Source organism: Heterodontus francisci, unplaced genomic scaffold, assembly GCF_036365525.1.
Source record: "Heterodontus francisci isolate sHetFra1 unplaced genomic scaffold, sHetFra1.hap1 HAP1_SCAFFOLD_49_1, whole genome shotgun sequence".
Classification (NCBI taxonomy): domain Eukaryota; kingdom Metazoa; phylum Chordata; class Chondrichthyes; order Heterodontiformes; family Heterodontidae; genus Heterodontus; species Heterodontus francisci.
The window spans coordinates 1,220,678-1,238,677 of NW_027140357.1; the positions used below are offsets into that span (position 1 = coordinate 1,220,678).

At 48.0% G+C, this 18,000-nt stretch overlaps 1 protein-coding gene across 1 annotated transcript in view; it reads right to left on the bottom strand.

Annotated features, from left to right (window-relative positions):
- Nucleotides 1–7,205: 7,205 nt before the first annotated feature.
- The window catches only part of LOC137359338 (probable G-protein coupled receptor 139), a 41,927-nt gene continuing 31,132 nt past the window's right edge, over nt 7,206–18,000 (bottom strand). The window contains exon 2 of the mRNA XM_068025359.1: nt 7,206–8,107. Coding sequence (XP_067881460.1) covers nt 7,206–8,107 — 902 coding nt within the window. The remainder of the gene's footprint in view (nt 8,108–18,000) is intronic.

Consider the following 18,000-nt stretch of genomic DNA (forward strand, 5'->3'; position numbering starts at 1 on the left):
AATTGGACATTTCCTGGTGCGTGAGTGGGACTCAGTGCTATTCTAAATGGAATTAACGCAGGCCTGCTTTGAATTCGCTCCTTACTTGTGCGTGAACGGGACTCAGTATCATTCAAGATGGGATTTACATAGGCCTGGTTGAATTTGCTCGACCCTGGTATGTGAAAGGGAGTTAATTCCACTGCAAATGGGATTAACACAGTGCTGTTTTGTATTCGCCATTTCTTGGTATGTGAGTGTCACTCAAAAAAACGCCAACTATGATTAGTTAATGTCTCGATTCAACTGGTCATGTCCTGATGTGTGCGTGGGAGTCAGAACCATTCCAGCTGGGATTAACTCAGGCCTGTTTGAATTTACTCTATCCTGGTGTGTGATTTGGACGCAGTCCCACTCCAGCTCGAATTAACTCTGGCGTAGTTTGAATTGGCCATTTCCTGTTGCGTAAGTGGAACTCAGTACCAGTCCAGCTGGGAATAATGCAGGCATGTTATGAGTTCGCTCTTTCCTTGTGTGTGATTGAGACTCAGTACACTCCAGCAGGGATTTACAGATGCCTGGTTTGAAGTGGCCCTTTCCTGGTGAGTGAGTCAGACTCAGTACCACTCCAGCTGTGATTTACAGAGGCTTGGTAACAGTTGGCCCCTTCCTGGTGTGTGAGTTGGGTTCAGAACAGCTCCAGACGCTTGGTAATTTCCTGGTGTATGAGTGGGACGCAGTGCCACTCCAGCTGGGATCAACACAGGCCTGTTTTCAAACGGCCATTCCCTGGTCTGTGAGTGGAACTCAATATGACTCCAGGTGGGATTAACCCTGGCCGAGCTTGAATCGACACTTTCCTGGTGTGTGTGGGTCTCAGTTCCACTCTAACTGGGAGTAACAGAATCCTGCTTTGTATTCGCCCTTTCCAGTTGCGTAAGTGGGTCTCAGTACCACTCCAACTGTGATTAACAAATGTATTTATTCAATTGGCCGATTTCTGGTCTGTGAGTGGGACTCAGGACCATTCATTCTGGGATTAACACAGGCCTGGGTTGAAACTGCCCTATCCTGGTGGGTGAGTGGGACTCAGTTCCACTCAGCAGGGATTAACACAGCATTGGTTTGAATTCGCCCTTCCCTCCTGTATAAGTGTGACCAAGTTCCATTCCAGCTGGGATTAGCACAGGGCTGGTTTTGATTGGCCATTTCATGATGGATGGGTGGGAGACAGTACGACTCCAGATGGGATTATCCGGGACCTGCTTTGTATTTGCCCTTTCCAGGTATGTTTCTGGGACTCAGTAATGCACCGTTTGGAATTGACACAGGCCTATTTCAGCTGGTCCTTTCCTGGTGTATGAGTGCGACTCAGTACCATCATGTAGAATGGACAGTGGCCTGGTTTCATGTTGCACTTTCTGGTCTTTTTCAGCGACTCAGTACCATGCCAGTTGGGACTACAACAGCCTGGTTCAATTCGCTCTATCGTAGTGTGTCAGTGAGAGTTAGATCTACTCCAACTGGGATTAACACAATTCTGGTTTGTACATTCCATTTCCGGCTGTGTGAATGGGACTCCGTAAAACTCCAGATGGAATTAACACATGTCTGGATGGAGTTGGACCTTTCCTGGTGTGTGAGTCGGTCCAAGTACCATTCCAGCTCGGATTAAACTAGGCCTGACTGAATTTGTCTACCCTGGTGTCCGAGTGGGAGTTATTTCATCTCCAACTGGGATTAACACAATCCTGGTTTGAATCCGCCATTCTTGGTGTGTGCGTGGGTCTCGGTACCACGCTAGCAGGGATCAACACAGGCCTAGTTGTGTTTGCTCTATCCTGTGTGTAATTGGGACTCAGTTCCAGTCCAACTGAATTAACAGAGACCGGGTTTGTATTTGCCATTTTCTGGCGTGTGAGTGGGACTCAGCGCCATTCCAGCTGGGAAGACCCCAGGCCCAGATTAAATTGGCCCTTTCCTGGTGTGTGTGTCGCGCTGAGTCCCAGTCAGGCTTCGAACACAGCCATGGATTGAGTTGGCCCTTTCTTTGTGTGCGAGTGGGACTTAGTACTCTCTAAATGGGATTTACAGAGGCCTGGTTTAAAACTGGCCCTTTTTCAGTATTCAATGGTATTCAGTACCAGTCCAGCAGGGATTCAGAGAGGCCTGGCCTGAATCGGGCATTTCCTGTTGAGTGAGTGTGACTCAGTAGCAATTCATTTGGGATTAACAAAGCCATGGTTTAAATTGACCACTTCCTTGTGTCTCTGTGCGACTGAGGACCACTCCAGCAGAGTCAAATCCGCGTGATTTGAATTGTCCATTTCCTGCTGAGTGGGTGGCACTAAGTGCCACTCCAACTGAGATTATCACTGGCCTGGTTGAATTAACCCTTTGCTGGTGCGTGGGCGGGATTCAGTACCACTCCAGCTGCGAATAACAGACGCCTGGTTGAATTGATTCTTTCCTGGTGCTGGTGTTAGTGGGACTCAGTACCCAGCTAACTGGGATAAACACAGACCTGGTTTAAATTCACCCTTTCCTGGTGCATGAGTGGAATTCAGCTCTACTCCAGCTGGAATTAACGCAGGCCTGGTTTGAATGGGCCCTTTCCTGGTAAGTGAGTGGAACTCTGTACCATTCCAGCTACGAATAAAAGAGTCCTGGATTGAATGTGCCCATTCCTGGTGAGTGAGTGCGACACAGTTACTACTCCAACACGGATTAACACCGGCCTTGTTTGAATTGTCCTCTCCTGGTATCTAAGTGGGAATCAATACTTCTTCAGCTGATATTAGCACAGGCCTGGTTTGAATTGGTCCTTTCCTGGTGTGGGAATCAGTACAACTGCAGATGGCATTAACACAGGCCAGGTTAAAATTGGCAATTTCCTGGACAGTGAGTTGAATTCAGCACCGTTCCACAAGGGATTAGCAGTGGCCTAGTATGAATTAGCCATTTCCTACTTTGTAATTGGGACTCATTGTCACACTACATGGGATTAACACAGGCCTGGTTTGAATTGGTGCTTTCCGGTTTAATGATTTAGTGGGACTCTGTACCACTCCAGGTGGGATTAACAGAGGCCTAGTTTGAATGGACCCTTTCCTGGTGAGTGATTGGGAATTAGTATTCCTCCACCTGGTATTAACAGAGGCATGGTTTGCTGTTTTTTTCCCTTTACTGGTGTGAGTGGATCACAGTTTCACTCCAGCTGGGATTAGCAGATGCCTGGTTTGAGTGTGAGTTTTCCTGCTGTAAGCGAGAGTCAGTTGAACACCAGCTTGGATTACCCCAGGCCTGGTATGAATGGGCAATTTCCTGGTGTGTGTTTTGGACTCAGTAACACTCCAGATGGGATTAAAGAGGCGTTTGTTGATAGGGCCCTTTCCTGATGTCTGAGTGTGACTCAGTCCCACTTCAGCTGAGATTAATACAGGCCTGGTTTAAATTGGCTACTTCCTTGTGTGTGAGTGGGGCTCAGTACATCCACCAGCTAGGAATAACAAACTCCTGGTTTGAATTTCCAATTTCCTGGTGAGCGAGAGGGAATCAGCACCAATCCAACTGGGATTAACACCGGCTTGGTTGAATTAGTCATTTCCAGGTGTGTGAGGGGGACTCAGGATAACTCGAGCTGGGAATAACAGAGGCCTGGTTGACTTGGCCCTTTCGTGGTGTGTGAGTGGAATTCAGCACCACTCGAGATGGCATTAACAGCGGGCTGGTTTGAGTGGGCCCAGTCCTGGAGACTGAGTGCAACTCAGTACCTCTCCAGATGGGATTAACACCTGCCTAGTTCCAACTGTCCCTTTCCTGGTGTGTGAGTGCGACTGAGTACCACTCCAGATGCGATTAGCGCCCGCCTGGTTTGAATTGCCCCCTCCCTGGTTTGTGAGTGGGACTCATTACAACTCCAGATTTGTTTAACGTTGGTCTGGTTTGCATAAACCTTGCCTGGTGTGTTAGTGGGACTGAATTCCATTACAGGTGGGTTTAACACGGGCCTGGTTTGAATTGGCCCATCTCCTGCTTTCTGAGTGGGACTGAGTACAACTCGAGGTGACACTAACACAGGTCTGGTTTATACTGGTCATTTCCTTGTGCGTGAATCGGACATAGTACCACTCCAGCTGGGATTAACACAGGCGTGATTTGAACTTTTCCATTCCCGGTTTCTACTTGGAACTCAGCCCCATTCCAGATTGGATTAACACAGGCCTGATTTGAATTGGACCTTCCCCTGGTTTGTGTGTCATCTGCTGTGTGAACTTTTTACTTGATATTTGGCATTACCTTTTAAATGATATGCACTCTGCCCCGTTTATGTGATATGCATACGACTATTTGAAGTGACAGGCAGTGTCTCCATCTTATGTGATATGAACTACGACCATTTTAAGTGACCTGTACAGCGGGCGTTCGAAGTGATAGGCACTGTGATCATTTTTGATGACCTACACTGTGGCCATTTAAAATGACATACACTGCCGTCAATTTAAGTGATGTGCACTGCCACAATTTTAAGTAATGTGCACCAGGCCATTTTTAAAGGGTACGCAGGGAGGCCATTTTAAATTACTTGCACTGCAACCCCTTTAAGTGATCTGCTGTGCAACCTGTTTAAGTGAGATGCATTGTGCCCATTTTATGTGATATGCCCTGTGACCATTTTAAGTGATGTGCACTGCAACCATTTTAAGTACCATGTCCTGTCACCTGTTTAAATGACATGCACTGTGACCATTTTAAAAGATATGCAGTGCGGATATTTCACATGATATGCACTGCACCCCTTTCAATGGCATGCTCTGCAACCATTTTAATGATAGCCACGGGGGCCTGTTTGAAATGAGAGCAATCCACTGTGATCATTTTCAGTGTTTTTTGTCCACGCTAGGGAACGTGTGAAATGTAAGGGATCATAAATGAGTCTTCTTTGGCCTCCTTGTCTCGACAGACAATGGGTAAGCACCTGGAGGTGGTCAGTGGTTTGTGAAGCAGCGCCTGGAGTGGCTATAAAGGCCAATTCTAGAGTGACAAACTCTTCCACAGGTGCGACAGATAAAATTGGTTGTCGGGGCTATTACACAGTTGGCTCTCCCCTTGCGCTTCTGTCTTTTTTCCTGCCAACTGCCAGGTCTCTTCGACTCGCCACACTTTGGCCCCACCTTTGTGGTTGTCCACCAGTTCTGGCAATCACTGGCAACTGACTCCCACGATTTGTGATCAATGTCACAGGACTTCATGTCGCGTTTGCAGACGTCTTCAAAGAGGAGGCATGGACGGCCGATGGGTCAGATACAGTGACGAGCTCACTGTACAATTTATCCTTGGGGATGCTGCCATCTTCCATGTGGCTCAGATGGCCAAGCCATCGTACAAAGGCTCATAAAGGATAATACATCATACACGATCATAAAGGATTAGAAAGATATATAAAGCACTGTGAAGAATTGTAAGCAGTTTATCAAGGGCTGCAAATGTTTATAAATGAATATCAACGGTTATAATGAATTATAAAGGATTATTTGTATTAAAAAGAAATTATGAGGATTAGGTGGTACAGTGGCACAGAGGTTAGCACCACAACCCCATAACTCCAGCGACCTGGGTTCAATTCTGGATACTTCCTGTGCGGAGTTTGCAAGTTCTGCCTCTGACCACGTGCAATTCCACCATGTGGCTGCGGTTTCCTTCCACAGTCAAAGACTTGCCGGTTGAGAGGCAACTTGGCCATTCTAAATTGCCGCTAGTATAGGTAGGTGATATGAGAATGCAGGGATATAGTATGGAATATGGATTAATGTAGGATTAGTATTAATGGGTGGCTGTTGGTCGGCACAGACTCGGTGGACTGAAGGGCCTGTCTCGGTGGACTGAAGGGCCTGTCTCAGTGCTGTATTTCTATATAAAAAAATTATTATGAAGAATTCTGGCTGCAGCATCCTGTCACCATGGGAACACGCTCCGCCACCTCTTTCCATCACCATAGGAAAAGACACCGCCCCCGCCACCCCCCAACCCCACCCCCGCACTCTCAATCGCTATGGGAGCGGGCACCAACCCCTGTCCGGCCCATCGTGGAAAAATGCCCCGCCCCAACTTCCAGTCACCATGGATCTCTGTCCCTGCCCACACTCCCCTTCATCATGGGAAAAGGGCCCTGACCCCACTTCCCCTCACCCTGCGAAACAAGCCCCGCCCTCACTGCACGTCACCATGGGAGCCAGGCCCCGGCCCCACTCCCCGTCACCATGGCAACAGAACCCGCCCCCACTCCCCGTCATCATGGGGAACACGCCCCGTCCCGATCTCCACCGCCCGGGAAGAAAGGACCCGACCCTTCTCTGTCTCCATAGTGACAGGCGCCAGCCCCACTCTGTCTTCATAGATGCAGGCATCATGCCCGCTCTGCCTCTCTAGTAACAGGCCTCATACCCACTCTGCCTCCATAGTGACAGGCACTGCACCTGCTCTGTCACCAAAACGACTGGCCCTGCTCACTCTGCTTCAATAGTGACAGGCCCCGCCCCCGTCCTGCCTCCGTATTTACAGTTCCCGCCCCAGCTCTGTCTCATTAGTCATCGGCCCTGCTCTTGCTGTGCCTCGATAGTGACAGGCCACGTCGCGCTCTGTCTCCATAGTGACATGCCCCGCTCCCGCTCTGTATCCTTATTGAAATGCCATGCCTACTCCCACCTACTCTGTCGTGGTAATGGGAGGCCCCGCCACTGTTCTGTCTCCATAGTGACAGGCACCGCCCCCCGCTCAGTCACCACCATAATGACAGGCCGCGCTCATGCTCTGTCTCCATACTGACAGGTCCCGGTCACAACCCGTCTCCATAGCGACAGGCCCGCTCACGCTCTGCCTCCATCGTGACATGCCAGGCCCCCGCTCTCTCATCATGCCAATAAGCCCTGCTCCAGCTCTGTTTCCATAGTGACAGGACACATCCCTGCTCTGACTCCATTGTGACAGTCCGTGCACCCACTCTGTCTCAATAGTGACAGGTCCCGCCCCTCTCTGTCTCCAAATGATAGGCCCCTCCACCACTCTGTCTCCATAGTAACCATTCCCGCCGATTCTCTGTATCCATACCGACAGGCCCCGCCCCTGTTATGTCTCCACTGTGATAGGTTGCGCCCACAGCTCTGACTCTATAGCGAGAGGCCCAACCTCCTGTCTGTTGAAAATTGCCGGTTATTCAGTTCCTCTCATTACTGAATGAATTTAATAATTGGGGTAAATGAATATTTCAGCACATTCCTCAACTGCCTTCTGAACTGAGTCTGGGTCACGGCATAAATCGCAGTGTTTGTGCAGCAACTCAGCAGCTGCAACATTAAGCCCAATTCCTGTACAAAATCAGGTAGGAATACTGTCACAGGGTGCAATGTCCGCATTCGGTTCCATATTGAATAGACCATGAACACTGCCCATAACAGAATGAAATTCCCCGAAACAACTAACAGTAAAATTATGGATTTCCTTCGACTCTCCATCACTGGATCTCTGCGACTCTCCCCACTGCTGTTTGCACGGAGTCTCCTGCGTCCTCTGCTGCTCACTAAGATGTGTCTGACGGTGAGAGCGTTGAGCAGTAGAATCAACGCAAATGGGAGCCCCGGCGTTAGATTGTTGTGGAGGAACTCGATTGTTCCCCAGACACGTGAGTAATAAACATCCGCTGTTACAAAACAAAACCAGGGTCTGTTCATCAGCCAATATCGACCTGTGAACATAAAATACCAGAATATGTTCTTTAAACAGCTCAGTACACTCACTGTTCCCACAACCACAGCCGCCGTTTTCTCACTGCAATATTTGCTTTTCAGCTTCTGGCAACAAATGGCCACAAATCGATCAAAGGTGAAAGAGACGGTGAACCAGACAGAACAGTCTGTGGCGGCGTAAAGCAGCACAGCGTGGATATTGCACATGGGGATGGAATATCGCAGGAACTGAAACTGTTCCCAATAAACAATGGGAATGTGTCTCAATATCAAGTCGAGGATAATGACCAGTAGATCCGCCGCTGACATGGCCACCAGGTAGCAAGTGACACATTTGGAGAGACCGCACTTTCCCCGAGACAGGATCCCAATCGTCAGCAGGTTAACTGTGAGGAAGGCAAATAAACAGGGAAATTACACATCAGGCTGTAATTAGTTTGATTGAGGACTTTTTGGGATTTATAAATGTGTCCCTGTATCCAGTGGTTTTTTGAGATGATTGGACATGAAAGAACAAATGGGAATGTCTGTGATACGGTGGAAGGCAGGAGGGACTATGATAGTGAAATGCTTAATCTCAAGCAGTTCCGATGAAGGGTCACTGACCTGAAACGTTAACTCTGCTTCTCTTTCCACAGATGCTGCCAGACCTGCTGAGTGGTTCCAGCATTTCTTGTTTTTATTTATTATTGCTTAATCTCAATGTTGGTCATAATCCTCCCCCTCCCTCCTTTCCCTGTCCGGTTATAAAACTGTTTCACCTCTAATCTCACTCAGTTCTGATAAAAGGTCACCAATCTCTCTCCACACATGCTACCAGACCTTCTGAATACTTCCAGCATTTTCTCTACCTTTTCTTTCAGAATACCAGCATCTGCAGAACTTTGCTCTTGTATACAAAGTTAAATGTTGGACTGACTGAGAGATTCGGTCTCAATGCCTGTGGTGTGTGTGTGTGTGCATGTGTGCATGCGTCTGTTTGTCTGTTTCAGTGTCACCTCAGTGCCAGTGGCGTGATCTGCTTGTGTCTATGTATGTATGTGCATGCGTCTGTGGTTGTAGTTGCGCGTGTGCATGTGGGTGTGAGTGTGTTTGTGTGGGTGGTTGGTTGTGTGGGTGTAGTTATGTGGTTGGTTGTTTGTGTGTGTGGGTGGTTGTTTGTGTGTGGGTGGTTGTGCGTGTGTGAGTGGGTGGTTGCGTGTTTCTCAGGGCGAATGCTGTGCCTGTGTGTGTGTCTGTCTGTGTGGGTGTGCTTGCGTGTGTTTGTTTTGCTGTGTTTGTGTGTGGGTGGGTGTGGCTCAGTCTAGGTATATGTGTTGTGCGTCTCAGGGCCTGGGATCTGCAGTGTGTCTCGGTCTTTGTGTGTCTGTGCCGTTGTTTATCATGGCTTGGCTTGTGCTATGTGCCTATTTGTGTCTCAGTGCCTGCGTGTGTATATGTGTGTTTGTGTGTGTGCACACTTGTTTGTTTGTATCAGTGCCCTTGCTGATCTATGTGTGAGCGTTTGGCTATGTGTGTGTATGTGTGGCTCAGGGGCTCGGCTGTGCTGTGTATCTGTGTGTGTGGCTGTGCACGCGTCTGGGTGTCTCTGTGTCTGTGTGCATTATTGTCTGTGCAATTGTCTCAGTGTTTGTGTTTGTATGAGAGTGTGTGTGTGTGTATGTGTGTTTGTATGTGTCTTTGTGTGTTGGTGTGCGTGGATGCGTGCTTGTTGCAGGGCGTGGGTCGTGCTGTGCTTGTATGTGTCTTTGTGTGTGCGTGTCTGTATGTCTGTACGTAGGTGTTTATGTGTGTGGCTGTCGCAGGGCCTTTGTGGTGCTGCTTTTCTGCGTGCTTGTGCGTGTTTCTCTGTCTGTGTGTGTCTGTATGTCATGGCCAGGCTTGTGCTTTGTGTCAATTTGTATCTCTGTGCCAGTACTTGTGTGTGTGAGGTGTGTGTGTGTGTGTGTGTGTGTGTGTGTGTGTGTGTGTGTGTGTGTGTGTGTGTGTGTGTGTGTGTGTGTGTGTGTGAGAGAGAGACAGAGAGTGCGTGTGTGAGGCCCTGGGTTGTGCTATGCCCGTGTTTCAGTGCTTCTGTTGCCTTGTGCATGCGTGTGTATGTCTCAGGGCCTGGGCTATGCTGTGTGTGTGTGTGTGTCTGCGTGTTTGTTTCGATTTGTTTGTATCTGTGTTTGCGTGTGTGTTGGTGTGTGCCTGTGTGCGTGCATCTCTCACGCAGCGCCTGGGTTCTGCTGTGCAGTGTGTTTCTGTTTCAGGACCTCAAATGTATTTTGTGTCCATGTGTGTGTTTTTATGCGTGTGTGCGCGCGCATGGCATGCCTGTCTTGTGCTCTGTGCCTATTTGTATCTTTGTGCCTATGTGTGCATGAGTGTGTATCTGTGCGTGTGTACATGTATGTGTGTGTGTGCGTGTGTGTGTGTGCGTGTGTGTGTGTGTTCGTGTTCCTCAGTACCTGACTTGTAATCTATGTGTGGGTGTATGCTTCTGTGTCCGGCTCAATGCCCGTGATGTGATCGCGTTTATGCATTTTTGTGTGCGCGCACACTTGTGTGTGTATGTGTTTATGTGTGCGTGTGTGTGTGTGGTACTGCCATGTCTGGAGCCCTTGGTTATCTAAAAGATTACAGGCTAAGTTAAAGCAGAAAAAGAAAGTTGAGGACTATCACAAAAATCTTCATACTCTAGGAAGCCTAGAGGAATTTAGGAAGTCCAGGGGTGAAGTAAAAAAATAATATTGAAAAGCAAAGAGATGACATGAAAAAATTATTAACAGGTAAAATCGATGAAATCCCAAAGATGTCTTATCAGTACATTAAGAGCAAGAGGATAGCTAAGGAAAGGGCAGGACCAATCAGAGATGTACAAGGGAAATTCTGTGTGAATGCCGAATATGGGGGCAGGGTTCTTAATGAGTTATATGTCTCTGTCCTCAGAAATGAAAGGGATGATGCAGGCATTGTAGTTAAAGAAGGAGTTTTTTGAAATATTAGATATGATAAGCAGAATGAGAGAGGAAGTACTGGAGGGTCTGGCATCCTTGAAAGTGGATAAATCACCAGGGCCGGATGTAGTGCATCCCAGGCTGTTAAAAGATGCCGGAGTGGAAATAATGAATGCACGGAGGATCATCTTAATATCCCCATCACATACAGGAGATGTACCAGAGGATTGGAGCTTTGCAAATGTTGTACCATTGTGGGATGGATAGGCCAAATAATTATAAGCTGGTCAGCCTGAACTCGGTGGGTAAGTTGTTAAATTCCATTCTGAGGGACAGTATGAACTGCCACTTAGAAGGGCACCGATTACTCAGAGATGGTCAGCATGAATCTGCCAAGAGAAGGTCGTGTCTCACTATCTTAATTGATATATTTGAGGAAGTAACAAGAGGATTGATGAGGGTAGTGCAGTGGATGTGGTCTACATGTAGTTTAGTAAGGCATTTGACATGGTACCACATGGCAGACTGGTCAGTAAAATGAAAGCCCATGGGATACAGGGGAATGTGGCAGGCTGGATCCAGTAAGGCTCAGGGACAGAAAACAAAGGGTAACAGTGAACTATTTTTTGTGAATGGAATGCTGTTTCCAGTGGCGTCCCACAGGGCTTACTGTTGGGTCCCTTGATGTTTCTGAGATATATTAATAATTTGGACGTGCATGTGGGAGGCAGGTTTGGAAAATCTATTGATGACACATAAGTTGGCCAGTTAGCTGATAGTGAAGAGGATACCTGTAGACTCCACAAAGATATCGATGGTTTGGTTGCGTGGGTGGAAAAGTGGAAAATAGAATTCAATCCAGGTAAGTGTAAGGTAATGAATTTGGGGAGGGGAAATAAATCAAGCGAGTACACAATGAACGGGAGGATATTGAGAGGTGTAGAAGAAGTGAGAGATCTTGGAGTGCATGTCCTCAGATCCCTAAAGGTGGCAGGGCAGGTAGATAGAGTGGTGCACAATGCATATCGAATGCTTCCCTTTATTGGCCGATATATAGAATACAAAAGCAGGGATGTAATGCTGGAACTGTATATCACACTGGTTAGGCCACAGTTGGAGTATTGCGTACAGTTCTGGTCACCAGATTACAGAAAGGACATGATTGCTCTGGAGGAAGTAGAGGTGAGATTTACAAGAATGCTGCCAGGGCTCGAAAGTTGCAGCTATGAGGAAAGATTGGATCGGCTAGTAATGCACACCTTAGAACAGAGGAGGCAGAGGGGGTGGACGAATAGAGGTGTACAAAATTATGAGTGGTCTAGATAGAGTAGACAGGAATGACCTGTTTCCCCCAGCGGAGAAGTAAATTACCAGTGGCACAGATATATGGTGATTGGTGGAAGGATTAGAGGGGACATGAGGAAAATCATTTTCACCCGGATCATGACCAGACGTTTCCAGACAACACAATCATACTCCTGTTGCGATTTGCAGGTCACCGAAGGGCTGAGAGATGTATTCAGAAAGGAAGGTGCCTGAGTGCGACATTGGTTAACGTGGAGAAACTGTGGCACACTAGCTTCAACACATAACTTGACAGGCTGTTCTAGAGAGATTTTGGGGATATGGGATATCAAGGGATATGGGGAGTGGGCAGGAAAGTGGAATTGTAGCCTAAGATCAGCCATGATGGTGTTTAATAACGGACCAGGCTTGATGGGCCATATGGTCTACTCCTGTTCTTATGTCTTGTGTTCTTGTGGCAAGGAAACCAAGACAATTGGGCGGTTTTGTTTTGCTGCAGCATTCATTGCCAGAACAGTCATTGAGATATTTCAGATGGCACATCTTCCTCCATCTATTCTGTGTTGAGGACTTGCTTGCCAGAGCTGTGTCTGCTGAGTATTTCCAGGATTCCTAACAGGCTTTCACAATAACGGAAGCTGCCCAGGACATAAAGAGTCCCGCTGTACTTCACCCTGTTTTGATCGACTTATTCTTACTCATTATCCAGGTTCCCCGACGAGGGCGTGGGGCTGGAATTTGGAACACAGATAAATGATGTAAAGTTAAAGAGGACAAGCCTGCAAGGTTGGAAGATAGCACAGAACTAGACATGTAAACAGTGAGGACCAGAGCAGCAAGCTTCAGGGAGATAGAGAGAGACGGATGAAATGAGCAGGCACATGGCAGATGAAGTTTAATATGGAGGAGTTTGAAGGATACATTTTGGAAGAATAATGAATATAAACTAAATGGTCCAATTTTAAAGGAGGAGCAGGAGCAGAGCAGTTGTTTGATCATAGGTCTTTGACACGTTAGTACGCCAGTTAAAAAGGCAGATTGGATATTTGACTTTATAAATAGGCGCATAGAGTACAAAAGCAAGCATGTCATGTGAAAACTTCACTGGTTCAGCCTCAGCTGGATTATTTTCATCAGTTCTGGTTCTACACTTTAGGAACTATGTTACATTCATGAAGTTGGTGCAGAGGAGATTTACTAGAATGCTACCAGGAATGAGGGAATTCAGGTCTCTAGGGTGACTGGAAACTGGGAGTGTTCTCCTCAGAAAAGATACAGTAAAAGGGCGAATTTTTGTCAGATTTTGACAGATTGAATAAGGAGATTCTTAAGAAAGGTCAGTAATCAGAGGAGCAAGTTTTAAGGTAAATGGCAAAAGAACCAAGGGGAGAAAGGGATCGCGCTCTAGAATCAGTAATTCATGGCCTGAAAGGCTCGTGGAAGCAGATTTAATAATAACTTTGAATATGGAGTTGGAGAAATGTAGGTGACCAGTGGAGTGGGCGGGGTTTGGGGCAGTGAGACTTACAGACTGATAGGAAAAGAACAGAAAAGACGGTATAATTGGGGTTAACTATCAAACAGGTATGACAGACACGATAGATCGAATGGCCTCATCTTGTACTGTCTGATCCTCTGATACTGTAATAACAGAAAATATGAACACCGATTCCCATCTACAGAATTGACATTCAGTAGTTTCTGAGCCAGATATTAATTGTTACTTTTTCTCTGGTAAAGGTAACAGCAGAACAGCAAACACAATTGACTGGTGAGGCAAGTTGTGATAACAATATCTTTGCAGAGAATGAGATCCCATTCTGATCACAGGCCTCACCTGGTTTCAATCTGTCAATTACAAACTCATTGATTTTATCCCTATTTTATTTCATACCTATTTGTTCTCAAGTTAATGGTGACACTTACAAGGCCGGCACTACTTCCCCATCCCTGATTACCATGCGGAAAGGGTGTGTCTTCATCCTGAACTACTGCAGTCTGTGTGGTGAAGATGTTCCCTCAATACGGTTACAGAAATAATTTCAGACGTTTAACCCAGTGATGATGAAGGAAGGGTGATATGTGTCCAAGTCTAGATGGTGTATGGATTGGAGAGGTGGAGGCGGGGGGGGGGGGGGGGTGTGGGTGATGAGGAGGTGATAAACCAACAAGAACCGCAAGAACTTTTTAATATAGTAAGTACTCTTCTTAGTAGAAAATCAACGTCCCTAATGCAATTAAACTCAATTCATTTGAGTAAATTAAGGGCAACTCATGGCAGGGCAGATTGGCAGCGTGGAGTGATCATCCTGTACAACGTGGGAAGTCAGGGGCACGTCCAGTGTTTAGGTAAAGGAAATGTCTCCAGCTGCAGCTACTTGAAATCCGGTTTATTTCAGGTCTGGAGCGATGGCTGGGGACACTGTGGAGCATCCGCGAGACTGAGATCATCGTGGTTAGCTCGGACAGGGAGGTGGTCACAACGCAGTTAAAGACTGCTCGATAGAAATGGTAACCACTAGACAGTAAAATAACTAGGCAGGTAGTTCTGGAGTCCGCTAGGTCCATATGCCTATCTAACAGAGTTTCCACTTTGGATATTGTTGGGGGAGATAGCTTCTCAGGGGAATGAAGCAGGAGCCAAGCATCACGGGTGGCTCTGCTGCACAGAATGGAAGGGAGAAGTGTGGGAGAACTTTTGTGATAGGGGAATCTAATGTAAAGGGTACAGATAGGCGTTTAAGTTGCCGAAAACTTGACTCGAGGATGGTATCTTGCCTTCCTGGTGCTCAGGTCAAGGATGTCATGAAGCGGATGCAGGACATTCAGAAGGGGGAGGGTGAACAGACAGAGGTCGTGGTTCACTTTTGTACCAACGACATAAGCAGAAAGATCAATGAGGTTCTGCAACAAGAATTTAGGGAGCTAAACCACCGTTTAAAAAGCAGAGCCTCAAAGGTTGTAATCTCTGGATTACTCCTGGTGCCACGTGCTATAGAGTAAAGGGATAAGAGAATAACGCAGAAGAAGATGTGGCTGAAGTCATGGTGCAGGAGCGAGAGCTTTAGCTTCCTAGACCACTGGGTCCGTTTGTGGTGGAGGTGGGACCTGTACAAGTTGCACAGGTTGCACCTGAACCGGAATGGGATCAACATCCTTGTTGGGAGGTTTGCTAGTGATGTTGGTGGGGGACGGCGCTGGGTGTGGGGATTAGGTGGGGTCAGGCGGTGGTGTAAGGTTAAATTAATATTCGAGGGGGATAGGATACAAAGTGAAGATACAGTAGGGGGTGATATACAGCCAAATATAGAGGATAAGTTACGTCAGTCTGGAAGGTAGAGTGAATAATGTATGGCCCGAATGCAACAATTTTAACTCAAAGAGTCTTATAAGTAAGGCAGATGAATTGAGGGTGTTGATTAACAAATGTGAATATGATATTATTGCTATCACAAAGACATGGTTGACCGAAGGGCAGGACTTGCTGCTCAATATTCCAGGATATAGACCCTTCAGGTGTGACGGTGGAGGATGGATGAGTGGGGGTGGTGGTGTAAGAGGGGGTGGCATTGCAGTATTGATCAAGGAGTCAATTACTGCAGTAAGGAGGATTGATATCTCAGAAGGTTCCTCAAACGAGACATATGGCTGGAAGGTAAAAACAAAAAGGAGACAATCACTTTGCTGGGAGTTCAAGATGGCTCCTGGGCTATAAGCTCCCTAGGAAGCTCCCTTGCTGTTCAATTCTATCTCAAGGGAGCTCCCATGCTGTTCAACTCTATCCATGGACATCTGCTCCCATTCTTAGTGTTTTTTTTCCCCTAATCTACCCTCTTCTACTGTTTAAACTCCCCTGGCTCTTTAATCAGTTCATTTTAGCGCTAACTACAAGCTAACAGCTAGTTTATGTTACCTGGGCACACTGCCCTCCCCCACTCATACTTGCTCTTTGTTTTCCTCATGGAGCACTCAATGAAATAGAACGTAATCCGGACGAAAATGCAAATTATAGCAGGTGATACTTTGATCTCCGATCCTGCTGCCTACACCGTCCAGAGTGTCCGTGGCCACGGCGTGCGGTAAGACCATTGTGGAGACGAAGGACCAGCGGGATCGTAGGGAAATAAGTCTATCACAGAGGGGAAGCCTTGCGAAAAGGTGCCCCGAACACGCAAACAGGCACGAACGGTACCTCGGCCGCAATTTCCGAGCGCCCGCAGGCGATGGCTCAGACAGCATCTGCAACGCAATGTCGGCGAATTCCTGCTGGTACTGGCGCCCGAGGCTGTCGCTCAGCTCCGGGAGGATGCGGATGAGCTTTCCCGGCGTCGATGGTGGGAACTGATGAAATGGTTTATTACCTGCATCCCCTTTTCCCATTCCCCCCTTCCCCGACCCCTTCCACCCCCCTTCCCCTTCCCCTTCCCAGCTCCACTCTCTCAGCTCAGCCGCCAGCAACCCCCACCCCCACCCCCTCCCCTTCGCAAACACCTTCCCAGCTACCCCATCGCACCATCTTCCCCCTGCACCCCGTTCCCCTGCAGCCCCCTAACCCCTTACAGCCCTCTTACCAGCTCCCCCTCGCACCCCCTTCCCTCCATCCCTCCCCTCGTACCCCCTCCTCCCACCCGCAACCTCCTACCCCTGTGTAGGGGCCCTAACAATCCCACTGCCTTGTGGGCGTCTCGGGAGAGACCAAGGCTAAGGGAGTAAACCCGAACAGAAAATCCGGAGCGGAACCCCGTAGGCGGTCACCTTTGGCATGTTTCCAGCAGATCCTGCAGCCATACCGGTGCCAAACGTGGTGCTCTGCACTCCTTTTGACCCCACCAAAAAGGCCGAGTAACTCTCAACCTCCATACATTCGCCCAGGCATGCGCCATGGAGAGGTCACTCCATAGTCGCCTCACAGCGACTGAAACAACATGGAAGGCAGCAGTTCCGGGTTATAAGTCCAGCACGATTGGCGTAGAGTTTGGGCGTCACGGATTGCCTTTGTCGGTGGGAGAGGTCATCGCACCTCACTGGACAGCTTACGCCCACCTCAAACCGGGCATCCCCCGGTCAATAAGGTTCTGTCCCGCCACAGTCCACCTGCTTCAATGGGTGCTTGGAGCTCAGTGTCATTGCCTGAAAAGTGGACTGCCACACCGCATCAAAAAGCATGAAAAAAAGAAAAGAAGGTACCAGCCCTTCGCTTTGCAAGCTGTAACGTCAGAACTATGTGTCCTGGCCTGTCGGAAGACCTTACACAAATCAACGATTCTCGGAAGACCGCCATCATTGACAACGAACTCAGTAGACTCAATGTAGACATTGCAGCACTACAGGAGACACGCTTCCCTGCGAGTGGATCTCCAACAGAGCAAAACTACACATTCTTCTGGCAGGGGAGGGATCTTGAAGAACCAAGACAGCATGGAGTGGGCTTTGCCATCAGAAACGCCTTGCTCAGCATAATAGAGCCTCCCTCAAATGGCTCGGAATGCATACTGTCCATCCGACTGCTCACCACCTCTGGTACAGTACACCTGCTCAGCTCCAACACTCTGCTCCCCACCTGAAGCGAAAGACGAGTTCTACGAGGAACTCCATAATATCATTAGTAGCATCCCCAACACCGAACACTTGTTCCTGCTGAGGGACTTTAATGCCAGGGTTGGGGCCGACCATGACACATGGCCCTCCTGCCTTGGGCGCCATAGCGTTGGAAGGATGAATGAGAATGGACAGCGACTGCTTGAATTGTGTACCTATCATAACCTCTGCATCACCAACTCGTTCTTTCACACTGAACCCTGTCACCAGGTTTCTTGGAGGCAGCCAAGATCGCGTCCTTGGCACCAGCTCGACCTCATCATCAGAAGGCAAGCCTCCTTAAACAGTGTTCAAATCACACGCAGCTTCCACAGTGTGGACTGCGACACCGACCACTCCCTGGTGTGCATCAAGGTTAGACTCAGACCAAAGAAGTTGCATCACTCCAAGCAGAAGGGCCACCCGCGCCTCAACAGGAGCAGAATTTTATCATC